Raw genomic sequence first — 23,061 nt, forward strand, 5'->3', positions numbered from 1 at the left:
ACCTGCATCTATGAACAGAACAACAGAATACCTGAAGTACATAGACAGAAAGACACAAATACCCTATACCTCAGGGAGCGAGAGCTTCTACGACACCATCAACTCAAAAATAGAAAAGATAGAGGCAAGACTAAGGAAATCTTTATCATACAGGGAGACACTTAAGGTTGAGGAGGAGTTCGCCACCTTGTCCCTTGAAACTCAGCAAACATTGGACATAATCTCGGTAGAGGGATCTAATGATCTCGTACTCCACTTCGAAGGAATCAAGAGGATCATTCTGATGAAACTACAAGGAATCGAGAGAAGACTTAGAGCCCTTAAGGATTCTAAAATAGGAACGAGCATAGACCTGGAGCCCGAAAGGCCGCAGGTGTTCAGGAATGTCGAGGAAGTACAGGTAATGGAAGAGGAAAACAAGAAGCTTGTTGAGGGATACAACATGGAGGGATATAGATTGACTAGAAGAAGGCTTCTCGAGGTAGAGGCACTTCAGGATACAATCTTTCAGCACCTGATTCTCCAGGACGAGAGGATAGACAACATAATAGATCTTACATCCAAGGCAGGGACATATGTCTCTGGAGGCAACGAGGCGTTGGGAAGGATCACAAACTCGGGAAGATTTTTTCGCAGATTCCTGTTTATTCTATTACTTTGCTTGTCCTTTGTTCTGTTGTTTCTCCACTATTACTATAGGTAGGACTTGTTCTATTAAACCCTCTTTGGAGCTAATCCTATTCCTTTTTGCCAAGAAGTGCATTTACAACACTTGAGTCCTCCAGAATTTCGTTGATGGGCATCATGTTATTAAACCTATCCTCAACTATCTTCTTAAAGTCGAAGTCGGGCACTCTGCTTTTCACAAAGCTTATAACAGGGACTGTTATTGTTTCATTATCCTCCCCTACATTCATACATTGTGTGGGAGAAAACTTCCTGTGTTCCTCTGTATTGCACATTCTTATTGAGACAGATTCCCTTCTTTCCTGCTCTAGGCTCCCAGGAGACTTTGTCACACTATACTCATGGTCAAGCTTTTCTGGGATAATCCATTCAAAGGCATCCGGTGTTTTCTCCGGCACTTTATTATTTCCAGAATCCGAGATAAGATAGTCTATTTCAGGATCCATCACCGTTCTTTCTATCTCTTTGACCTGGATTAGATTGGCCCCCCATGAAACCTTCTTTCTCCTCTTTGGTTTTGAATCCTCATCTAGCTCCGAGCGGCTCTCAGCATCTTTTGGACTCATAGAACATGCCATATCAGCTAGTCTCTTGAGCCCTGTCTTCTCAAGCTCGTCTCTAGTAAACCCTGACCTTCTTAGTAACTCTGCAGGTTGTTGTATGTCCGGGTAAAGGACATCAAAGGCAAGGTTTATAAAGTCCACATAGAATGGGTGAGAAGTCGGAAACACCCCGCCCTCAAGGATTTCATCAATCACGCTCCTCACACGTTCAGGAAGAATAGATGGGTCTTCTATTTCAAACACTTCCTCAATCTTACCGATCACACTGGATTCCTCCATCAAAGGGGATATCGTAAGTATATTTTAGGGATTGCCTAGAAAATAAACAGCCCTGTGGGTATCTATGAAGAGGTTTGGAAGGAAGAGAGAATCAATCCACAACACTGCATATGAAGAGGTTCGGAAGGCATTTGAAGATATTAGAAGAAAGATAGCAGATACAGGCCGCCTGTCCTCTAGCGGCTTGTCTACTAGTACATCTCCGGGAAATGCAAGCTGGAAGAAGGATTATTCATGTGACCTTGCCTTCAGTTCTAGTGGGGACGAAGAGGACTGTGGGCTTTCCAGTATATACAATTCCAGATTCAAGGCCAGAAGCAAGGATGAGGCTCCTGGCTTTGGAGATGAAAGGGAGGATGACCTTGTGATAAATCATGATGTCCTGAGTTCTAGTGAGACATATGATGAAAGCCTAGGGTTTGAAAGTTTTCTTGACGAGGAAATAAAGAGAGAGTCTAAGATGCAGAACATAACATTCAGGAGAAAGAAGGGAATAGATCATCATCTGCATGGGCAGGATCAGAGAACGGAAGGCAGTGTGGATTCAGACAATGGAGGAGATGAAATGGGGGTTTTGAAAAGGATTCCATTTGATAAGATGCCAAAGAATATCAGGAAGATTGGGGAGGCAACATTCAGCGAGGTATTTGCCCATGGTACATTGGTCTACAAGATAATTCCTCTTGGAAACACTTCTGATGAAACATCTCTTCCATCGTTTCTGAAGGAGTCTACCATATTCAAAGCCATTTCTGAGGAAGACGGGGTATGCAAGCTCAAGGATGTATTCCTAGTGAAGGGGAGGTACCCAAGAGAGTATCTGAAGGCATGGGATGATTATGGAGAAGAGGAGAATGAAAGACCCAGCAAGTATGAAGATTCGCAGGAATATGGAGTAATAGTTATGGAAGACGGAGGGGAAAGCCTGGAAAGCATCAGGTTTCAAGGCATTGAAGAAGCAGATAGGTTCATTAGAACGGTTATAAGAACATTGGCAAGGCTCGAAGAGAAGTATGAGTTTGAGCATAGGGATCTTCACTGGGGAAATATCCTCATTAAGCAAGGGCACATAAACCTGATTGACTTTTCACTCAGTAGGCTAAAGAATGGAAACACTGTGATATTCAATGACCTGAATGATAGACAATGGTTATTTGAAGGAGATGAAGAAGTCGATGTTCAGTTTAAGGTTTATAGAGACATGCGTGAGCTATGCTCCGGACATTGGGAGCGATTTACTCCTCAAAGCAATGTTCTATGGATCCGGTACCTTGTTGAAAAAACCTTCGGCAAGAACAAATTCAAAGGGAAAAAGGCCTTAATCTCGCAATACATGTCGATCATAGATAGAAGCACATCAGCAAAGGACATAGATAAGAAACTTAGAGTGTAAATAAGTACAATAAAAAGGAGTTTTTATTAGCCTAGATTTATTTTGGTCTCAACTTGCCTAAGAAACTCCCTTGCATTCAGGATCTCTGTTGACCCATATATGACTGGAACATCCATTCTCTCCTCAAGAAGCTTCAAGGTCTTCAATTCTGTGTATGTACCCCCTCCTATACCAAATACAACAATCCTTGAAATTTCGTTTGCATATATGTCTTCAGACCCCATTGGATCGAACACTTTGAAGTTCGAGTATATTCTAGACTTAATATCCCCGTAAATGGACTCCACCAGGGATGATACAGGGGTCTTCTCCTTCACAGGCAATAGTTTCTTGACATTTCCCATAAGGCTCGTGACCACCTGGGAGTAGAATGTTCCTGACTTTTCTGAATGAGTGTTTCTATGCTTTCTGAAGAACTCAATCACCTTTGATTTTATTTTCCTCTTCTGAAGAAGTGGATCAATCAGATCAAAGTCTTTGGTATTGAGAAGAAGAATGGCCAGTCTTAATATATCCTCATCATCCCCCTTCTCGGACAGTTCCATCAGCTCTTGGCTTGTACATCCTCCCTTCTCGACCTTGTAGAAGTCATCGATGGCTCTTTCTTTTATTACCTCAACCATCTCAGAGCATATCGATATGTGAGCATTCACAGACTCATTTCTCTTGGCCAGCTCGGGAGCTTTGTCAAGAGCCTCTTGGATCACCTTCTTATCTGTCTTCTCATCAATACTTCTGAGGGCCATCTCCTTTCTGTACTCAAGAAGCTCCTTTTCAACCTTTTCAACCACAACAGGAAAGTACTCGTTGCTATTCCCCTTCCAGAGTTCGTCCTGGGGATCCAGGTCAAACACCTTCCCGCTTTTCAGTGTTATCTTATTGGACTCTAGCTTGAAAAGATCGTTCATCAATGCACTATAACTCCAAACATGCTGCACAGGTGTGCTCACATCATAGTTTCTATTCACAAGTATCAGAAGAGGCCTTTTGCTTGTCTTCTTGATGACTCCTGTATTTTTTATCTTTGCTTCAAGCATCCTTGCTATCTGCATAGATTCTTCATCATCAATGGTCACTATAAATGGAATCTCTCCAATGGTCACAAATACACTCATAATCGACATCACCGTTTCCCTCCATATGTCGGGATTCTCCATCCCTGCAAAGCTATCCTTCATCCCAAGAGTAAACATGTCGTCTTGTAAGGCAATGAAGTCTACAAACTGGTCAAAAACGGATCTAACTCGAAGACCAAGGCCCCTCTCGGATAATCTGAGCCCCATCTCCTCTATTTCTCTCCGCTTGACAGATGTTGTGAAGTTAAGATAGTATTCCGAATACAGCTCCTTGAGAACATCATCGATAATACCGTCTGTGCTTTCAACAAAATACACTGCTGGTGTGTTGCTGATGGGGTGACGGCCCTGGGTCACAAGAAAGTGTGCTGTTATCCCGCATTCCCTAAGCTCATTAACCTTCATGAGAGGCGCAATAATCTGCTGAGCACGCTCGCTGAGAACCAAGACCCTCCAGGGATTGTTCGGTGCAGTCAGGAATGCTTTTATTCTTTGTTTCTGGAGTTCCCTTAACATTTAGGGTATTATGGCAACCTATTTTCTAGAAAGGTCGCGAGATGTCCTTCCAATCCTCCATGCCCTTTGTCCATGAGAGAGAGTGGTGGGTATGTGGATGCCCTGGGCCTGTATGAGCCGAGAAATAAATCTTTTTGTTATCCCTGGGACTGCTTCAACAGGACAATGACAACAGAGATTAGAAATATAAAGCTGGTGCAGAAGATTGCGTCTGGGGCCTTTGGGGACATATTTATCGGACAAAACACGACGACCAACCAGACGGTTGCCGTGAAGCTAGAGAAGAAGGCACATTACAGCCAGCTGAAACATGAATATGGGGTGTATAAAGCACTTGGAGGCACTCGCACTCCAAAGATTTATGAGTACGGGAAGATTTTGTATGAGAATGTATATGTCAATGGACTAGTGATGGAACTGATGGGGAAGTCTTTAGAGCAGCTATTTGTTACATGCAACAGACGCTTTTCCCTCAAGACTGTGCTGATGCTAGGGGAGAAGATGGTTGATAATGTAGAGTATCTGCACCACAGAAACTATGTCCATAGGGACATTAAGCCCGACAATTTTGTGTTTGATCTCCGAGGAGACAAGTTGTATCTAATAGATTATGGACTGGCAAAAGAATTCCGAAACCCGATGACATTCAAGCACAGGGAGATGAGGACAGACAAATCCTTAACTGGGACTGCAAGATATGCCTCTCTAAGAACCCACCAAGGATACGAGCAGAGCAGAAGAGATGACTTGGAGAGCATTGGGTTTTGCATGGTGTATTTCCTGAAAGGAAGGCTTCCCTGGCAAGGGCTGAAGGCAAAGACAAAGCAAGAGAAGTATGATAGGATACGAGAGAACAAGGAGGGGATATCTTTGTACGAGCTGTGCATGGGACTTCCAAAGGAGATCCATTCATTTTGTTTTTATGCCCGGAACCTTGGGTATGAGGACATGCCGAATTATGCATATTTAAGAACATTGCTCAACGATGCACTTAGGCAAAGAGGCCTAAGGAACGATGGGGTGTTTGATTGGATAGCAAGGACGCCCTCTGATTCTTTAGGTGATCTGGAGGTTCTGTGAGTAGATTGGAATAAAGGATGCTGCTGTTTAATGATTGTGAAAAGTATTTTTAGGTAGGGATTCAACGAGCCTTTGGCATGAAAACCCATCAAGAGAAAAGAGAGGCTTTGAGAAGAATGTTTGAAGAAGAAGGGTTTGTGGTAGGAGATGGGTTGAAGTATGGAGTTGATCTTCTAGTATACACAGACAAACCATCTCGAGTGCATTCGAGGTATGGAGTTCTGATAGACCGGAGACACAGCTTCTTGGACATTGTTGGGGCACAAAGAACATGCACCTCTGTTAACAAGACGTTGGTGGTGGCGTTTTTTGAGGGATGTAATGTTCGGATGGTGAGTGTTGAGAGGATGGAGCTACGAGAGCAGAAAAAAGAAGGTTGTGGTGAGCCACAGGGCTTAAAATGAATTTAAGGTTTGTAAAAAATAAGGTTTACAGACCCCAAATGAAAAACAATGAAGATGTTGAGATAGATGAGTCTTTGTATTCCAGACAATTGTATGTTGTCGGAAAGGATGCAATGAAGAAAATGATGAGCAGCAAGGTGCTTGTGATGGGGCTGGATGGGCTTGGGCAAGAGATTGTGAAGAACATATGCCTGGCTGGGGTAAGTAAAGTGGGACTTTTTGATGACAGGGTGGTTAGTGAGGAGGATCTATGCACTGGGTTCTACCTCCGAAGAGAAGATATTGGGAAGCCCAGGGATTCCAGTGTGGTAAGTAGGTTTAGATCGATGAATGAATATGTCGATGTTAATGTTGTCAGTGAGGTGAAAAGCTTTGAGGAGTATGACGTTGTTGTTGTGTGCAATGAGTGTTATGGAGAGCAGATAAGGTTGAATGAGATGGCGAGGAAGGACAAGTGCATGTTTATTGGATGTCAAGTGAGAGGGTTGTTTTCACAAGTATTTTGTGACTTTGGAGCGGAATTTATTTGTGTTGATAGGACTGGGGAGATACCTGTGAGTGGAATGATTAATGACATAAGCGAGGATGGAGTGATGACTGTTGTTGATGGGCAGAGACACAACCTTGAGGACTATGACATAATCAAAATAACTCAATGCGAAGAATACGAGGGAAGGCACTTTAGGGTTAAGGTTATCTCACCAACCCAAGTGATGCTACAGAGCGTTGATGGGGTCCGAATGTTTGAAGAGGAAGCCGAGTTCAAGGCAGAGAAGTTCAAGGCGGTTTACGGAGGGGACTTTGAACAGCAGAAGAAGCCTGTTATGATATCCTTCAAACCTCTGGGAAGAACTATTGATGAACCAAGCATTCTTGGATTCAACCACGAGGTTGAGGAAAGGAATCTTGTTGTGCACAAGTGCTTTGTTGCTCTTGGAGAATACATGGAGCAGGATAAACAGGAGGTTGATGGAGAGGGATTCCTATCATTTTTTGTTAGGAAGTATAAGAGTCATTTTGAGTTTGAAGGACTGATAAGATCTTTTGGAAAGCAATGCATGGGGACACTCATGCCCATGTGTTCTGTGGTTGGGGGGTTTGTAGCACAGGAGATTCTGAAAGGGGTTGGGAGTAAGTTTACACCTTTACATCAATTCTTTTATTTTGATGCAGCAGATGCCATTCCTAAAGATTCTGAGGATAGTGGAAAAGAGTATGGTAGGTATGGGCCGATGGTAAGATGTCTTGGGAAGGAATGCGTTGAAAGGCTCTTTAATCTACATGTTTTTATGGTTGGGGCAGGAGCCATTGGATGTGAGCATCTGAAAAATATGGTTATGTGCGGTATTGGGCATAATGGGAGAATAAGTGTTACGGACATGGATGCTATTGAGCAGTCCAACTTGAACAGGCAGTTCCTATTTAGGTCCGGAGATGTATCAAGCATGAAGGCGGAAGTTGCTGTGAGAGAAGCCATGGCATTGAATCAAGACTTTCTGCAGGTGTCCAGCGATGAGAAAAAGGTTGAAGAAAAGGGCGTTTCCGAGGTTACAAATGGAATGTCTAACAATGAATCTTCGCAATCAAATCTTGTTTACTACAACCTGAAGGTTGGGAAAGAAACAGAAGGGGTGTTTAGTGATAGGTTCTTCCAATCGGTAGACGCTGTAGCAACTGCACTGGACAATGTGGATGCAAGGATGTATATGGATGGGAGATGTGTTGTGAATAGAAAGTTTATGGTGGATGCAGGGACGTCTGGGACAAAAGGAAATGTTCAAGTTGTTGTTCCTTTCCATACCGAAAGCTATGGGTCTAGCCAAGACCCTCCTGAAAAGTCCATTCCCTTGTGCACAATCAAAAACTTTCCATATGCGATAGAGCACACAATCGAATGGGCAAGAAGTGAATTTGAATTCAAGTTCCACGACGAGATACTTCTTATAAAGGAATATTTGAGCAAGGAGAAGACAAACACTGAGAGTGAAAGGAAGGAGGATCAAAGTAATGAGATTATAGAGGATGTTGTTGAAAAGATACCTACAAATGCCAAGGAATGTATTAGAAATGGGATCCTTCTCTTTGTGAAATTGTTCCATACGTCTATCAAGAACCTTATAACTGCGTTTCCTCCTGATTCAAAGACAAAGGAAGGACAGGTTTTCTGGATGCCTCCTAAAAGGGCGCCTAGAACGATCAACTTCGACGTGAACAACGACCTTCACATATTGTTTGTCCAAAGCACTGCAAACATATTCAGCCTCAACTTTGGAATCAAGCAGCATATATCAAAGGAGATGGTTGCAGAGTTTGTGAAGAATGAGATACTGGTTGAAGAGTTTTCAACCGTAGCAGACAGTATCTGTGCAGAAGAATCCTCGAAGCCATATGTGGACCCTAGTATCATAACACCCTGCATTTTTGAGAAGGACGACGACACAAACTTCCATGTAGACTTCCTGTATGCAGCTGCCAACCTTAGAGCAATAAATTACAAGATAAAGCAGGCAGACAGGCTTACTGTGAAGGGGATTGCAGGAAGAATAATTCCAGCTATAGCAACAACAACAGCTGTTGTTTCTGGTTTGGCGATTCTAGAGATGATAAAGTATGCCTTAGGTGTGGAGCATATAAAGCACAAGAATTCCTTTCTTAACCTGGCTCTTCCTTTTTTTGCCAGCACAGATCCCGTGGAGCCTGCAAAGCAATCATATAAGATTGAGAATAAAAAATACACATTCACACTATGGAACAGACTAGAGTATAAAGACTCGAAACTGGGAACAATCCTCAGGGCCTTTGAGATTCAGTTCAAGAGAAAGATATCAATGGTCACTGCAGAAAGTGCTCTGATATATTGGGACTTCGACTCAAAGTATGCAGATAATTTGGAGAAGACAGTTGGAGAGTTGGTTGATAGAAAACCAGATGAGCTGTTTGTTGTGCTGGATGTGATAACAGATGATGATGAGGGAGAGTTCCCCAGGATTGTAGTTGTCTTTGAATAAAAAGATATGGAATACCCGTTTAATTGTTTTATGGTAGGAAAGATGCCCTTAGTTCTCCCTAAGGACTCAAGGTGTCTGATCGTCGTGGTAATGTTTTATGTGATATTTAAGGCCATTGTTGTTCTTGTATTTCTTGTCGCATCCATCGAATGGGCAGACATAAGGTTTGAATATATTCATCTTCTCTTCGGAATGACCTTCCTTCATGTGATATTTTAGTCCAAAGGAAGATGTATATTTCTTGGTGCATCCTTCTATTTCGCATGCATACACCCTTCCTCCCTTTGTTCTTTGTGCTTTTGAGTGTGAGCGTGTGGTTTTTTCCTCTCTGTAAGTAGTTTTGGTGGAGACAGGTAGTCCTCTAACCTTTATCATTCCGCTGTTTGGAATCCCATTCCTCCATTCCCTATCTCCAACACTCTTATGTATGAACTCGTAATCAAACCCTGGATTGTCTTCCTCAGAAAGTTCTGGTGCATCCTTCTCGGGCAAAGTGTACTTGTAAAGCATCTCTTCCCTCTTCAGTAAAACATCTTCTAAGTAAAACTGATGCATATCCATCATGTATCCTATATCCTCATACCTTTTCACTCTCTCCTCAAATCTTTTCTCCTCTATTTGATACAATTTCTTCAGTTTACTTGAATCATTTGTTCTCATCATATGGCCCCCTGGACGGTTAATTATTTTCCCAAATATTATTCTTGATGGGGCTCTAGCACTCAGGTTCAGGAGGATATGTCATCATTTGTCAGCCCTCCATCTCTAATGCTGGGTAGCCTCCATAACGAATGTTTAACCACACACCAGCAACATACATAAAGTTCTACACATAATCCAAATAAGTCCAATGGTTTATTAAATCATCCTTCTGAGGAGATTGCCTAGCAGGTCTTGATGATTTCCAACAGAGCCCCCATCATTGAAGCTCTTAGACTTCTGACACCTGAATCCCCCACGCGGTGGAGACAAATGGAATGGGTATAGGAAATTATTGACATCCTTGAACATCTCAGTTCCATTGTAAATGTGATGCACAAGCTCCTCAATACACTTGATCTTTCCGTCAAACATATCCTCAATAAACTCGTTTGTAAGCTTGACACGGGTCCTTCCGTTCCTCCCAGTTCCTTTTGTGTACATAAGCTCTCTCAATAGTTCCATATCAATCGTTCCAAATGCAACGTAGTCCTTAATTATATGTAGCATCTTCTTTGTTGACTTGTTGTTTCTGACAAACACACAGTTGTTGATCCTCTTTAGCCTGAAGAGCTCCAAGACTTTTCTAACCTTAGGTGAGCACTTGCACTTAGATCGTATCAAGATAACCACAAAAAACTCTGCTTCTGGTGGAACATAAAATCCACCCTCCATGCTTGCCTTCTTCTCAAGAACCTCTCTCTCCTGCTGGTAGTACCTGTCTAGGAGCTTTTCCGTCACTTCCTCGGCATATTTCGCATTGGACTTCTTCCTCTCCATAAATTCCTTTTCCTGCCTTCTTCTTATCCCAGACATCTTGGCCTCATACTCCTTCCTCCTAATAGACGACTGCGGTGCTTCGCTCATCACTCGCTCCATTTTTAGGGCAAATTTTTACTTAAAGTTCTAATACCACATTATCTCCCTAGACATATTCTATATAGCTAAGACAACATCCAACTTACTTAAGTTTATTCATGTATTCTTGATATTTAACCATCTCCTTAAAGAAAGCCACAAAGTCTTCTTCAACCTTGCACAGCCCGTTGTTCAGTACCTCATCCAGGGTACAAGAGTCGGAGACATAGAAGTCAGTTAAAAACATCCCTCTTCCCTTGGGCATCTTCCCAACAGTCATTTTCTCAAATAGATAGCTACATCGTGTTCCTAGAAGCTGGTGAAAGCTGTTGCTGCCATTTGTTCCAATTATCCTACTCTCCTTCAGCTCAGAGAGTATCACAGACTTCTCAATTGACTTTCTCAGCTCAAGGGCATCGACAACGTGTGCAAGATTCCCAACAATTATAAAGTATTTGATGCTATTGTCCAGGTCGTTTATAGACTCTTGGAAGTTAATGATGGCCCCTATCCTTCTCTTTTCATCCTTTATCCCTTTGGTAATGAGTATGTCCGACCATATGAATGACAGGTTCGGTATCTGAGCATTCTTAACATTCATACACTCCAAGCACTTCAGAACATATGGATAGAACCAGAAGTACCTACAGAGAAATGTAAAGATTAGGAATATTTCATAGTTCCCTTGATAGCTGTTTCTATGCCTGAAGGACAGGTACAACGCTAGAGCAAGAAAAGAGGCTTTTCGTGATGCTATCAAAATAGCAATGACCACCTTTGTATTAAATACAGACATATCTCTTCTATATACTTCATAAGCTCTCCTCAGGAGACCCTCATCAAACCCTTTCCTCATCAGTTGAATTGTGCAGTCAATCGCTTCATGCGGATGGCTTTCCAGCCCAACCATCTCAGCGATAAACTCTATCTCTCTGAAACATGTTCTTGACTTCAGAAGCTCAACAGCCCTACCCTTTTCCTTTAACTTATGAAGAAGATAGTATTCATAGTTCAGACTTTCTCTATTCTGTACCTCTATTTTGTTGTCCAATGCATACTTGTATAGATCCCAGTCATCCAGGCTGTCAAGGAGAAATTCTACACATTCCAGGCCATCCTTCTTCCCAAGAAGCTTATGATGCCCATGTATGCATGCCTCCTTGAGGACAAGATAGTACAAATGGTCTTTAAAAGTAATTCCTTGAACATAGTGATACATCTCTTCAATTAGCAGCCCTCTTTTGTACAGCATCCAGATCAGATTGCTCTTGATAGTAGCATCCTTCAGAGACTCTAGAAAGAGATCCTTCTTAATCTCATCTCCTGGGTTTCCTAGAAAATCAATGAGAAGGGAGGTTACGAGGAACATAGGATTCCTGGAAAAAAGCATCTTTCCAAGCCCAATGCTCTTTTGCACATCGCTTCGGAGAAGTGCCTGCACAAACTCCTTTTCCAGATCCCTCTGCCCAGATACAATTCTTCTCAGAAAGTCTAACTGTTTCATGAGTCTAGGGCCTTAAAATTCCTAGTCTATTTGCACATCGGGTGGAGAACAGCCTAAGAACCACACAGAGTATCCACTACTCCCTCACTCCTCAGGTGGCCCACAGCCTGTCCCTCTCAATAATCACTATTGCAAAATTTTTAAATAAAAACAAACAGAGGAGAAGGAAAGAGGAGTCATGAGAGAAGCAGGGAATGGAGACCTTCCTTCTGAGAACCAGGACAAGGAAAAAAGAAGGAGACTGGCAACACAGCTGACAGAGGAAATGAGGCTTATCAGGAGGGAGTTTGAAAGTACAAAAGACATGGGAAATGGTGCAAGGTTCCTTTATGACTTTGAGAAGCGCCTGCCTTTCAGGCATCGGGAAATTAGATATGCAAGCATCCCTAATAAAAAGGCTGAAAAGAGGGCTGTAAACGAATCTGATAGAATAAGAATGGCAGCCGAGTATGCGGCAGAGGCCGGGGTTTTAATGGTGATGGATGTTTTGAGACAATCTAGGAAGGTTGTATTCAGCAAAGATTGGGAGGTTGGATACAGGGAAAATAACGTTATTAATATTCTCCAAAAGATTGAAAAGAAAAGAAGGAAGAAAGGCTTGTTGAAGTGTTGCGAAGGAGGCAGGATAGATAAGAGAGACGTCGAAAACACATGGAAAATGATGATGGATGCAGAAAAGAAGAGGATGGATGTGCTAAATCTTATAAGCCATGAGATATCTCTTACAAAACGAAGCAGATTGATTTGTATCAACATCCCTTTCTGGTTCTCAAGCGAAACCGAGGGCCAACATCCAGAGAGCGACTGTGTATTTGGAAAGGAGGGTTCTGAGGGTGGATTGACGTATTGTAGAACAAAGATATCCAAAATGTATCCCAATGAAAGTGTAAGCTATGAAAACGTGATTTTTCCATTGGTGAGAGATGACAGTCCACCCACGATATTCAATACTAGAATGGACGATTCTCCTGAAAAGACTGAAAGGACACCACCAAAGGCTCAAATGATTGAAAGATACAAAAAGTACCTTAAAAGCTTTGCAAGGATCAATGCCAAGCAATCAAGCAGAAGCAACTTCAACATAGCACAACCATCTGCAGCAAGCCATCCAACCAGCCAACACGTCTTTAAGAAGATACCTATAGAGTATTTAAGATGCAAAAATGCTAAGGACATTATCAATCACAAGTACAAGCATGTGGTTGTTGATCGGGTTGCGCACATGGCCAGAAGAGCAGAGACCAAGTACTCATTGGGGGATTTGGAGGATGGGCTGTCTGGAGACCTATGTTCAAGTGGAAGTGATGATACAAGCATTAGATATACTTTTCTTATTGAGGCAGCACTAGGTAAAACTTCTGATTCTGGAAAGAAAGACATTCCCAATGGAGACATAAAGAAGGTTTCTGGATGCTGGAAAGATGAGACCCAGGGATATATTCCTGAAATGCCACTACAAGTGCCTCGCCGCGAAGGTGGGGAGGTTGCCTCTGATGCAAATGGTCAGGCGAGCCTGGGGAATTCCAGTAATAAAAAGGTGGAGGATGAAACGCCGGAAGAACCTCATAGAAACTCTATCGGCAGGGCTACTCTTGGATTTAAATATGATATGGGGAATAGTAGAGATGAAGAAAACGAATGAAGAAGCATAGAGGGTGTTGCTATTGAATAAGATTGTTGTTCTATATTTAAATTAAATACAAAGAAAGATGTAGATGATGTATCTTGTTGATTGGGCTCATGAGTATTGGATGCTTTTTGCGACTTCTTGGTAAGAGATTGGTTAAAAAGCACCTATTAAGTCTGCCAGTGGGCTCAAGGATATGATGGAATACCAAATGTAATAGGGGATTGGATATGGTGTGGTTCGAGAAAGGATTGGAGGAATAAATACTGAGGATTAAGAAGAAAGGAGAGATGAAGAACAGAGAGAAGGCTCTAAGTTATATAGACTCTGGAATTGAAGGGATGGAAGAGGAAATCAGCAGTTTTATGGATGAATCGATGACAAGCAACCCTTCTCAAGAAAGAGATATGAGAGGTATGATAGGAGATTTCGAGTACATAGAGAACAAATGGATAGGAAACTATAGGTTTGTGAGACAATTGGGTATTGGAAGTAGTAGTAAGGTTGTGCTTGGATGTGATGTGCATAGTGGAGAAAAGGTGGCAATAAAGGTAATTCCCAGGAGGATGAACGGTGATGAGACAAGTGGGGTTGAGATGAGATGCGACCAAAGGATATTCAGAGAGGTGATTATATCATCTGTAGTAAACCATCCACATATTGTCCGTCTGAAGAACTTTCTATACAGCCCTACACACTATTTCTTGATATTTGAGTATGTGAAGGGGAAACAGTTGTATGATATTATCATTAGCAACGGACCGCTGAAGGAAAAGGAGGGGCAACGATACTTCAGACAGATACTCTCTGCGATTGATTACATCCATAGGAATTCGATTGTGCATAGAGACCTGAAGATAGAAAACATATTGATTGACGAGAACGATAATGTCAAACTGATCGACTTCGGGCTGTCAAACTTTTACGATAATAAGACCCTGCTGAATACATTCTGCGGAAGCCTTTATTTTGCAGCACCGGAGCTGCTTCAGGGCCAAAGGTATTGTGGGCCCGAGATAGATGTATGGAGTCTGGGTGTTGTTTTATATGCCATTTTGTGTGGGTGTGTTCCGTTTGATGATGAGAATGTGCAGGGACTTCAGGCAAAGATAAAGGATGCAGACTTCAAGTTCTGTAAGACGATTTCAAAGGAGGCACAAGAGCTAATAAGAGGGATGATTGTTGCACAGCCATCCTCCAGGATGGGGCTTGACCAGGTGATTGGAAGTGAATGGGTCAATAGAGGGCAGAAAAGTAGGGTTAACAGCTATGTAGCAAAGAGATATCCAATAATGAATATTAACGAGAAGTATATAAAGTCTATATCAAGGGCAGTTAGATTCCAGTTCCCAAACATGGAGAGGGAGATAAGAAGATTTCATAAGATATGCAAGGAGGAGATAGGCACTTTGGAGCAGATTTACTGGTCGAGAAGGCCTGTAGTATCTCTCTATTACCTTGTTTCTGAAAATCTTGGGGATGATGGTGAGAATGCAGCTTCTGAGGAAGAGGATGAAATAGAGCCGTCCCATGAGCTTCCGGAGGCGATATATGACTTTGTAAGGTTTATATCTTTGAAGGAGAAAGATAAGGCACCAAGACACGTTAAGAAGGAAATATTCCTGACTTCTACAAGCCAAGACTCTCTTTGCAGCCTGAAAGGAAGGGATGGGGGGCTTCCGCGAGTCAGGCAGACATATCTAAAGGGGTTTTTCAAAGGAATAAGGGTAAAACACATCGGGAGCCATAATGCGCTTAAAAAGATACTCCTTGATATATTCAACTCAAATAATATTATCTACGAGATCACAGAGAAGAGCTACCTCTGTTCTGCATACTATGAGGACATAGAATGTCTCTTCAAGGTGTCTATGTATTTCAATGTTCTTCTCAATGAATACTACCTGACTGTAACGCCTCTGAACAACGAGAAGAAGCTTTTCAGGAGTGTGTATGAGTGGATCTCTTGCGGGCTAAGAAACAGATCATGAATAAATTGTTAAACTTCGATTGGGTTTAAAAGGATCTAGATGTCATTTTCAAGGACAGGCAAGACGTTCTATTGAGCCCTTGATGTCTTCAAACGAAAGATATTTTGATGTTTGGCGATACCCCTGGGATTTGTGGCTATGCCAGAAGTTCCGAAATAGCCAGGATTGCTCCCTTGGGTCTTTGTGGGCCTAAGGTTCGTAGGTGGCTACATTTTGATGTGGTGTCTTTTTCTTGTGATATTTTCTGTTTCAAGGCTGTTTTAAGCTGTTTTGGAACTTCTATAAACAGAAACGGCTCTTGGTCCATACTGAGGCCAGATGGTTTCTATTTGGTTGATTCTAGGATGTGCTCTGTGTTCCCTCGAAAGCGACATGCTGCGGTATACAAACAAGTTCAGGAACGAGCATAGCATGGAGGAACTGTATAGCCTTCCTTCGCTACAGAAGGCAGCAGATTTGCAAGTGCTGCATATGTGCAAGAAGGCCAAGCTTACACATGACGGGCCTAGTGGATTGGGATCTAGTCTTAGTGGAAGGCTAAAGAAGTTCGACTTTGTCGGGTTGAACATAGGAGAAAACATAGCTAAGCAGGAGAATGATGACTACAAGGAAGTTGTTAAGCTCTGGATGAAGTCTGAAAAGCATAGAAACAATATTCTCGGAGATTATGTATATTCTGGGGTTGCCACGTGTATTGGAAAGGACGGTAACAGATATTGGGTCCAAGTTTTTGGGAAGGATGTCAGCAATACAAAGATTGCTAAGATGAGAGATGGGATGAGGAGGCTCATGTCTAAGGAATGTAACGACATTCGGGATAAGACTAGGAGTAGGACCGGAAGTGTCAGAAGAGGATACGAAGAGAAAGGAGGCCTTGGAGAGGAAGGTTATATAATGGTAGTTCCTCCTCCACCGTATGAAAAAAGATTTGAGAGGGACACAGAAGCTTTTGGAGATATCTCTGATGAACAAGGCGGAGGAAATGAGCCCGCTGTGAATCAAAGAGATGTAGAGAGTCACCCTAATGAGGGGAAAAGAATACCTGAAATTGGGTTAGAAAGAATGAAGTACCCAGGATGGAGCTTTATTCGAAAGCCTAGGCCTATTCCTATTGCTGAGCGTAATAGAAAGAAAGAAGAGAAAGAGTTGCTGAGCTTTGGGGATTACTTAATTCCATCACAGAATGAAGAGAAGAGCCAGACAAGGGTTGATACTCGAAGTAGTCTACATTCATTAAGTTCTCAGGGAATCATGCCCGCTGTTACAAAAGATGCCAAGACCCAAACTTCGACAATACCAATAATTACTTTTGTATTTAAAGATCCAGGAAACAACACCATAGTACCTGCACTTCAGTCTTTGATTGATGCAATTAAGGGCGCGTCATCTCAGGGCTCTCCCAGCAGTAAGACTCCTTCCGTGCCATTGACTTCGTACTCTTCCTCGAAGACAAGTACTTCGTACACTGTGCAATCACCTGTATACAGTAGTGTGCAAACATCCTCTATTGTAACAAGTAGTAAAAACGCAATATCCACGATCACAATCACTACAACGACCCATGAGTCTGTCACCACTGTTTACGTACCGAAGAACAAGGTCTCAACAACCACAGTACAGCCTGATAGAAAGGGCTCAAACCAACTAGAGAGCAAGACGGGGAGTCCTGGCCAAGGAAACTTAGAGAATGGATCGTTAAAACTTCTGGGGCAAAATGGAGAAGACAATGGTAATGAAAGTATAAGTCCCATTGTGAGATTCGATGGGAAGAATGGCACAAAGAATGATGGGGATGAAGGAGATCTTGCCCATGGAAAGAGGTGCCAAGATGGCTATAATAAGGATGGAACATGCATTGTTTCAAAGGAGCTTGATGGCTCAAAACTGAAGGATGCCTTGGAGGACCTGGTTCGCAAAGGGAAGGTCCATCTTCATATTGTATCCGATGAGGACTGTGAAGACAAGGAGGGCTGCTATGAAAAGAGGAATAGAGTTGATATAGGAATTCCATTTTCCTATAGACTTTGAGGATATTAAAAAGTTTGTTTTGGTATTTGAACAATGGCGACCACTTTATTTTAAGTAAAAAATTCTATTCCAGGACCAACCCAAGATCCTTGAAGATTCGGTGTAAGACCATTACAAACGTATCCTCCCTCATCCTTAAAGTCTTTACATCTTGGTTTTGTATCCAGAAGACTACGTCGATTTTTATTCCTATTGCCGAGTTCTTCTTAAGGTCGTATCCATAGACGCTAAACTTTCCTGTGTATACATTTGGATCAGAGCCTACTTCCTTTTCTATTGCTGCACTTAACTCCCCTGCCTTTTCTTTAAACTCTGGAGTGTTGGAGAATGTGAACTCAAACCTCTTCTGTGACGTCCTTGCTTTTCTGAGGTTAACTATGGTCTTGTCCATGATCTTGGTGTTTGGAATCACAGTAACCTTCTTCTCCACCACAAACGAAGTATAAAGAAGCCCCATGTCATACACCTTGTGTAGGATCCCATCTATGAGGACCTTGTCTCCAACATCAAATGGCTTCACAAGAAATATAAACACTAGGGACCTGAACATTTCTGCCAGAATTGGAGCAAAAATCACGTGAAGAGAGAAGAGCGTACCAAACTGGATAGGAATGAAGTTGACAAGATTGATTTCATCCTCAACTATTGGTGTGGCTGCAGATATACCAAAAGGAACAAGTATAAAGGAAAGTACGATGTCCAGCTTCTCTACAATGGTAATCTTCTGTGCCATCCCCATTGTGATCCTCTTTTCCTCATTCAGAATGTCTTGGTAGACAAGAACAAAGCTGCTTCTTGTCAGTCTACCATCTCCATATATATCAAAACGTTCAAATATCTTCTGTGCATAGTCAGTTCCAAAAAAGTATTCTAGAGTTTGTATGTCAACAGCTTGTTTTTCCGGAGAAATTGACTTAAAGACGGAATTTGCCCAGATCTCGATGTCTTGCTCTGGATCCATTCTTTTCCCTGTTATCCTATTCAATTGCTCAAGGATCTTCATGTCTTCATAGTTTTTAAGGATTCTGTCTTCGTAGTTCTCGAAAAGCATTTTGTAGTTTACTCTGTCCATAAGAATCGTCTTTGTTAAGATTATTCCAAGAAGTATAGAACCTGCAAGAAGAATCCTGCTCAGCTTGTCCATTACAAATATTTCTGACTTGCCCGGTGGTTTCAACTTCGATGGGTCATTGGAGCTGTCAGGAGTATCTTCATTTGATGCCTGCGGGGCTCCTTCTTCGACATTTCCGGCCTCCTCTACACCCATTATCTCTATTCCGCGGCTATAGCTTCCCATAATAAAGGAAAGAACTAGTAGTGTAAGAACAAGGCTTATAAACCACCCGTTTTTTATCAATGTGCTCTGGAGGAATCCTTGCTTCTCGCCAACCTTTTTCAAAGTAATTGAGAGATATGTCAGAGTGAGCTCAAGCACAAACCAAACCATGACACCAATGAGAAAGCACATCAGAAGCCTCTCACTCACAACAGACAATTGATTATTGCCATTGGCTTCCAGCTTTGGTAGAATTAGTGAGTAGTGGGACATATATGCCAATATCCCCGATATCACAGATCCCAGAAAGTAGAAGAGGATCCATATGGCCGAGGGAGGACTTGGATCGTTTGCATGAGTATTCATGCTTGGCTTCTTTTCTACAAAAAAATCGGATTCTTCTATTTGTTGCATGTCGTCGGCCCTTTTGGCTTGCATGGTATTCCCAGCTTTCTTGATGTTATGTGCAATGTGCAAAAAGGAGAGCGAGTCATAGTGGGTAAGAGAATTTCGATGATGTGTATTGGAAGAACAGTCTTATAACCAGTAAAGGTTGAATATTTAATTTTCATCGGGGTCTCCTTTTCTCTCTTCTCCTATTACACTTCCTTCTTCTCGGGATGTCCAGAGAGTAAGGTTGTCCCTAAGAAGTTGCATTATCAGGGTTGAGTCTCTGTAGTGCTCCTCGGAAAGAGTGTCCAACTCCTTGATGGCTTCATCAAAAGCTCCCTTGGCTATCGAGCAAGCCTTTTCCGAGTCATTAAGAATCTCATAATGGAACACTGAGTAATTTAGTGCAAGACCCAGCTTTATGGGGTTTGTAGGGGGGAGTGTTTTGGCCTTTTCGGTAGCTTCTCTGTAGGACTCAGCTGCATGTTTTGATACTTCGCTGTGCTCCGACCCTGTGATAACCTCTGCTTTGTATCTGTAGTAGTCTCCTTTCATCTTCAAAAAGAAAATGTTGTACTCAATGTTCTTCTTTGCATCCTCCAGACTTAGTATATATGTAGTGATGATATCCAAAACCTCATCACAGAATCTCAAGAGTTCCTCCTCAACCATCTTTATCTTTTCATCAATCACATGGACCACACTAGGGTCCTTCCCCTCAAGCTTCTGCCTTTCAGAGCACAGCATTCTCCAGCTGGACCTTCTCGAGCTCACCAGGTTTTTGTATGCAACGGAAAAGAGGTTTCTTGCCATCACATTAAGAGTATGCTTTTCCTCATGTGCAAGCATCACAGCGTGTTTCATCTCCTTTGCCATGTCATCGTATCTCTCAGCCATGTCGCTAAGGTTTGCCTTTTGTAACGCCTCTTCGTACTGCTTGGATGCCATTTCTCAAGCCCCCGGTGATTTTTATTTTTATTCAAGAGAGGATGTCAATGGATTTAGAGCAGAGAAAAATTATCCCAGCAGGGCTGATGGACTGGTATTTGAAGAAGTATCCGGATGCCAAGACCCTTGCGGCCAAGCTTTCGAAGCTGGCATTGTCCGACGGGGTAGATGTATCGGAGTACCTAGACCCTGAGAACCTGGAGCTGGCAGACCACATATACACGGGGAGGCTATACAGATCAAGGGATGTCAGAAAGGTGTTAAGAAGGATTGCTGGGAAGGAAAGTTCAAGGGTAGAAAGGATTATGTATGAAATGTTTTGCAAAAGAAAGATTGTTTTTGACAATTATCTGCTTAAACTGTCTTTTGTAAGGAGATTTGGAAGGTTCAAAAGGTTCTTTGTTGATGGAAAAGAAGTTGAATACAAGATGCAGATGATGGTTCATAGGCAGCTCTATCTTGGAGAAGATGTTACCAAGGAGATAGAGAAAGAGATTATGAAGATCCCTGGTGAAAAGGTATGGGTTTATGTTGGATTTCTTGGGGGTTCACTAAGCCGAGATGTGATTATGAGAATCATGGATTGCGTGGACATTGAGGTGAAGCCTTTTGTTGGCTCTTTCTTGTCAATGGAAGATTACTATAACAAAATGTGCTACGCGGTTCTGAAGTCACCCTTTTCGGAGAAGGAAAGAATAGTCTCTTCTATGGGTACACTTGACAAGGCCCAGTTTTATAAGGCAATGCTTCACGTATGGTTTTCTGAGGGCGCAGAGAAGAGAAAGTTTATCGACTTTGTGGAATTGATGAGATTGGTGAAGGTAGGCAGAAGTATGAAGATGGAAATAATTAATGGATATCTAAATGGGCTTGTCTACCACCGAATGCTGGAAGAGTTTGTGAAATTATTTGAGTATGTAAGGAGAGCGGGGGTCGATGAGGATAAAGTGTTTGGGAGGCTCTATAGTGCCATTCGTAAGTACAAGAAAGGAGGAAGGTTGGAGCTTTCAGGGTTTTTAGATAGATGCAAAGAAGGGAGGAGGAAGGGATTGTTTTCTCCGTATAGCTGGGAGGATATATATGATGTGTACAAAGAGTGATTCTAGTTAAGTCTTTGGATTGGGACATGGAAGGGAAATAAATTTTGTTATCTTTCATCCTGGAGATGGTAGTTATAGGTAGGGAAGAGGAATATCTGAAGCTAGAACGATACTTGGACATATTTCTTAGCACTGAAGCAGGCGGGATTGTTTACATAAGCGGGGTTCCTGGGGCCGGAAAGACCCATACGGTACTTGAGTTAATGGAGAGAAGGCAAGTTTCATATCTATTCCTGAATGCAACGGAATTGAGGATGAAAAGAGAAGTTTATAAGTGGATCCTTACGAATTTACCTTGTAGTTCGGGCTCCAAGAGGATGCACTTAATGAATTTGCAGCAGCATTTTATGGAATGCACTTTACCGCATGTGATTGTGATTGATGAGGTGGATATTCTTGTAGGAAAGACCCAGGAAGTCCTGTATAATGTATTTGATATGCCGTATCTAAAGAATAGTAAGGTACTCCTGTTTGTGATTTCCAATACCATAAACCTTCCCGAAAGGCTGTTTGAACCCAAGGTTTGCAGTAGAATAGGAGGAAGGAGAGTCAACTTCATGCCGTACACATCAATGCAACTGTGTTCCATGGCTGAAGGACACAGAATGAAAAGAAAGTGTATTGAGCTTATTTCAAAAAGAATTGGAGCAATCAGTGGAGATGTCCGGAAGGTGAAGGATGTGATTGATAGGGTTAGGGAAAGTGAGAAAGGGGAGGATGCTGAGGTGTTGGATGTAGACGGTATTATGAGAAAGATGTATGCACCGGTGTACACATATTGTTTGCAAGGACTATCTTTCTATCAGAAGGCTATCCTGTTTTTGTTTAACGAAAGTGAACGAGAGCGAATGAAGGTTAATGAACTCTACGAAGAGTTTATTTCTTTCTGCAAAAGATCCGATGTGAAGGAGGTTGGGTTTTTTGAATACTTGGATCTTATTGAAGCATTGGTAGGATATGGGATTCTCGGATGTAGAAACTCTGGAAAAGAAGTTTTAGCGATGGTTCTAAAAGAGGAGGTTGAGAGGAGTCTTGAATGTGACAATGAGTACCTAGAGATGTTTAGAAGGAGTGGCAACCGGAGATGGCCTAAGGAGACCTCTGGTTAAATCTTTGAGAGGCCGGACCCATCTAATGGATCAGAAGCTCAAACACTTTCTTGACAACTCAAACTTCCGAAAGGACAGAAGAGGCAAGAAAAAGAAAGTTGAAGTGTCAGGAGGAAAGAGCGAAGAAAGACAGGAGGAAATCCTGATGATCAAAGACGGGGAGATTGTTGTCAATGATGCAAACATGTATGTGGACACACACAAGGATATGGAAATGGAGGTGATGGAAGACGATAGGATTGTGACATCGTCGACGTTTAGTAAGAAGAAGGGGGCATTGAGGTGGAGCAAGAAGGAGATAGAGTTGTTCTACAAGGCACTGGAGATATGTGGAATCGAGTTTTCGCTGATAAGCTCATTATTCCCGAATAAGGAGAGGAAACATATAAAAGCAAAGTACATAAAAGAAGCCAAGGTCAATCCAGAAAGAATCAATGAGGTGTTGAACGAATACAAAACGTTTGACCAGGTAGCCTACAACAAGCTCAGAAGCTATCTTCTTGAATAAGAGGACTTTAATAAATA

The 23,061-nt window shown here is 42.2% G+C and overlaps 18 protein-coding genes across 18 annotated transcripts; 11 read left to right on the forward strand and 7 right to left on the reverse strand.

Annotated features, from left to right (window-relative positions):
• Nucleotides 1-10: 10 nt before the first annotated feature.
• Nucleotides 11-703, forward strand: EROM_030750 (hypothetical protein; the record flags this gene model as incomplete). Its single annotated transcript, XM_009265918.1, has 1 exon — nucleotides 11-703. The coding sequence occupies one exon, from the start codon at nucleotides 11-13 to the stop codon at nucleotides 701-703; it is 693 nt and encodes a 230-aa protein (XP_009264193.1).
• Nucleotides 704-737: 34 nt separating this feature from the next.
• EROM_030760 (putative bis (5'-nucleosyl) tetraphosphatase) lies at nucleotides 738-1,529 on the reverse strand (the record flags this gene model as incomplete). The annotated part of the gene is made up of 1 exon (XM_009265919.1): nucleotides 738-1,529. The coding sequence occupies one exon, from the start codon at nucleotides 1,527-1,529 to the stop codon at nucleotides 738-740; it is 792 nt and encodes a 263-aa protein (XP_009264194.1).
• A 64-nt stretch (nucleotides 1,530-1,593) lies between these two features.
• EROM_030770 (haspin Ser/Thr kinase) lies at nucleotides 1,594-2,922 on the forward strand (the record flags this gene model as incomplete). Its single annotated transcript, XM_009265920.1, has 1 exon — nucleotides 1,594-2,922. The coding sequence occupies one exon, from the start codon at nucleotides 1,594-1,596 to the stop codon at nucleotides 2,920-2,922; it is 1,329 nt and encodes a 442-aa protein (XP_009264195.1).
• A 26-nt stretch (nucleotides 2,923-2,948) lies between these two features.
• On the reverse strand, nucleotides 2,949-4,514 carry EROM_030780 (synaptic transmission and general secretion Sec1-like protein; the record flags this gene model as incomplete). Its single annotated transcript, XM_009265921.1, has 1 exon — nucleotides 2,949-4,514. The coding sequence occupies one exon, from the start codon at nucleotides 4,512-4,514 to the stop codon at nucleotides 2,949-2,951; it is 1,566 nt and encodes a 521-aa protein (XP_009264196.1).
• Nucleotides 4,515-4,679: 165 nt separating this feature from the next.
• Nucleotides 4,680-5,594, forward strand: EROM_030790 (casein kinase 1-like protein; the record flags this gene model as incomplete). The annotated part of the gene is made up of 1 exon (XM_009265922.1): nucleotides 4,680-5,594. The coding sequence occupies one exon, from the start codon at nucleotides 4,680-4,682 to the stop codon at nucleotides 5,592-5,594; it is 915 nt and encodes a 304-aa protein (XP_009264197.1).
• A 77-nt stretch (nucleotides 5,595-5,671) lies between these two features.
• On the forward strand, nucleotides 5,672-5,998 carry EROM_030800 (tRNA-intron endonuclease; the record flags this gene model as incomplete). The annotated part of the gene is made up of 1 exon (XM_009265923.1): nucleotides 5,672-5,998. The coding sequence occupies one exon, from the start codon at nucleotides 5,672-5,674 to the stop codon at nucleotides 5,996-5,998; it is 327 nt and encodes a 108-aa protein (XP_009264198.1).
• A 38-nt stretch (nucleotides 5,999-6,036) lies between these two features.
• On the forward strand, nucleotides 6,037-9,006 carry EROM_030810 (ubiquitin-activating enzyme E1; the record flags this gene model as incomplete). Its single annotated transcript, XM_009265924.1, has 1 exon — nucleotides 6,037-9,006. One exon carries the CDS (start codon nucleotides 6,037-6,039, stop codon nucleotides 9,004-9,006), a length of 2,970 nt encoding a protein of 989 aa, XP_009264199.1.
• Nucleotides 9,007-9,072: 66 nt separating this feature from the next.
• Nucleotides 9,073-9,669, reverse strand: EROM_030820 (putative transcriptional G2/M transition repressor; the record flags this gene model as incomplete). The annotated part of the gene is made up of 1 exon (XM_009265925.1): nucleotides 9,073-9,669. The coding sequence occupies one exon, from the start codon at nucleotides 9,667-9,669 to the stop codon at nucleotides 9,073-9,075; it is 597 nt and encodes a 198-aa protein (XP_009264200.1).
• Nucleotides 9,670-9,864: 195 nt separating this feature from the next.
• On the reverse strand, nucleotides 9,865-10,584 carry EROM_030830 (60S ribosomal protein L7; the record flags this gene model as incomplete). Its single annotated transcript, XM_009265926.1, has 1 exon — nucleotides 9,865-10,584. One exon carries the CDS (start codon nucleotides 10,582-10,584, stop codon nucleotides 9,865-9,867), a length of 720 nt encoding a protein of 239 aa, XP_009264201.1.
• An 82-nt stretch (nucleotides 10,585-10,666) lies between these two features.
• On the reverse strand, nucleotides 10,667-12,067 carry EROM_030840 (hypothetical protein; the record flags this gene model as incomplete). Its single annotated transcript, XM_009265927.1, has 1 exon — nucleotides 10,667-12,067. One exon carries the CDS (start codon nucleotides 12,065-12,067, stop codon nucleotides 10,667-10,669), a length of 1,401 nt encoding a protein of 466 aa, XP_009264202.1.
• A 178-nt stretch (nucleotides 12,068-12,245) lies between these two features.
• EROM_030850 (hypothetical protein) lies at nucleotides 12,246-13,709 on the forward strand (the record flags this gene model as incomplete). The annotated part of the gene is made up of 1 exon (XM_009265928.1): nucleotides 12,246-13,709. The coding sequence occupies one exon, from the start codon at nucleotides 12,246-12,248 to the stop codon at nucleotides 13,707-13,709; it is 1,464 nt and encodes a 487-aa protein (XP_009264203.1).
• Nucleotides 13,710-13,984: 275 nt separating this feature from the next.
• EROM_030860 (Ser/Thr protein kinase Kin1-like protein) lies at nucleotides 13,985-15,685 on the forward strand (the record flags this gene model as incomplete). Its single annotated transcript, XM_009265929.1, has 1 exon — nucleotides 13,985-15,685. The coding sequence occupies one exon, from the start codon at nucleotides 13,985-13,987 to the stop codon at nucleotides 15,683-15,685; it is 1,701 nt and encodes a 566-aa protein (XP_009264204.1).
• A 318-nt stretch (nucleotides 15,686-16,003) lies between these two features.
• On the forward strand, nucleotides 16,004-17,713 carry EROM_030870 (putative SCP-like extracellular protein domain-containing protein; the record flags this gene model as incomplete). The annotated part of the gene is made up of 1 exon (XM_009265930.1): nucleotides 16,004-17,713. One exon carries the CDS (start codon nucleotides 16,004-16,006, stop codon nucleotides 17,711-17,713), a length of 1,710 nt encoding a protein of 569 aa, XP_009264205.1.
• A 64-nt stretch (nucleotides 17,714-17,777) lies between these two features.
• Nucleotides 17,778-19,427, reverse strand: EROM_030880 (hypothetical protein; the record flags this gene model as incomplete). Its single annotated transcript, XM_009265931.1, has 1 exon — nucleotides 17,778-19,427. One exon carries the CDS (start codon nucleotides 19,425-19,427, stop codon nucleotides 17,778-17,780), a length of 1,650 nt encoding a protein of 549 aa, XP_009264206.1.
• Nucleotides 19,428-19,550: 123 nt separating this feature from the next.
• EROM_030890 (14-3-3 protein 1-like protein) lies at nucleotides 19,551-20,327 on the reverse strand (the record flags this gene model as incomplete). The annotated part of the gene is made up of 1 exon (XM_009265932.1): nucleotides 19,551-20,327. One exon carries the CDS (start codon nucleotides 20,325-20,327, stop codon nucleotides 19,551-19,553), a length of 777 nt encoding a protein of 258 aa, XP_009264207.1.
• An 86-nt stretch (nucleotides 20,328-20,413) lies between these two features.
• Nucleotides 20,414-21,427, forward strand: EROM_030900 (hypothetical protein; the record flags this gene model as incomplete). Its single annotated transcript, XM_009265933.1, has 1 exon — nucleotides 20,414-21,427. The coding sequence occupies one exon, from the start codon at nucleotides 20,414-20,416 to the stop codon at nucleotides 21,425-21,427; it is 1,014 nt and encodes a 337-aa protein (XP_009264208.1).
• A 65-nt stretch (nucleotides 21,428-21,492) lies between these two features.
• EROM_030910 (origin recognition complex subunit 1) lies at nucleotides 21,493-22,536 on the forward strand (the record flags this gene model as incomplete). Its single annotated transcript, XM_009265934.1, has 1 exon — nucleotides 21,493-22,536. One exon carries the CDS (start codon nucleotides 21,493-21,495, stop codon nucleotides 22,534-22,536), a length of 1,044 nt encoding a protein of 347 aa, XP_009264209.1.
• A 25-nt stretch (nucleotides 22,537-22,561) lies between these two features.
• EROM_030920 (transcription initiation factor TFIIIB subunit Bdp1) lies at nucleotides 22,562-23,044 on the forward strand (the record flags this gene model as incomplete). Its single annotated transcript, XM_009265935.1, has 1 exon — nucleotides 22,562-23,044. The coding sequence occupies one exon, from the start codon at nucleotides 22,562-22,564 to the stop codon at nucleotides 23,042-23,044; it is 483 nt and encodes a 160-aa protein (XP_009264210.1).
• Between the last annotated feature and the right edge of the window lie 17 nt (nucleotides 23,045-23,061).

Source organism: Encephalitozoon romaleae, chromosome III (genome assembly GCF_000280035.1).
Source record: "Encephalitozoon romaleae SJ-2008 chromosome III, complete sequence".
Classification (NCBI taxonomy): domain Eukaryota; kingdom Fungi; phylum Microsporidia; family Unikaryonidae; genus Encephalitozoon; species Encephalitozoon romaleae.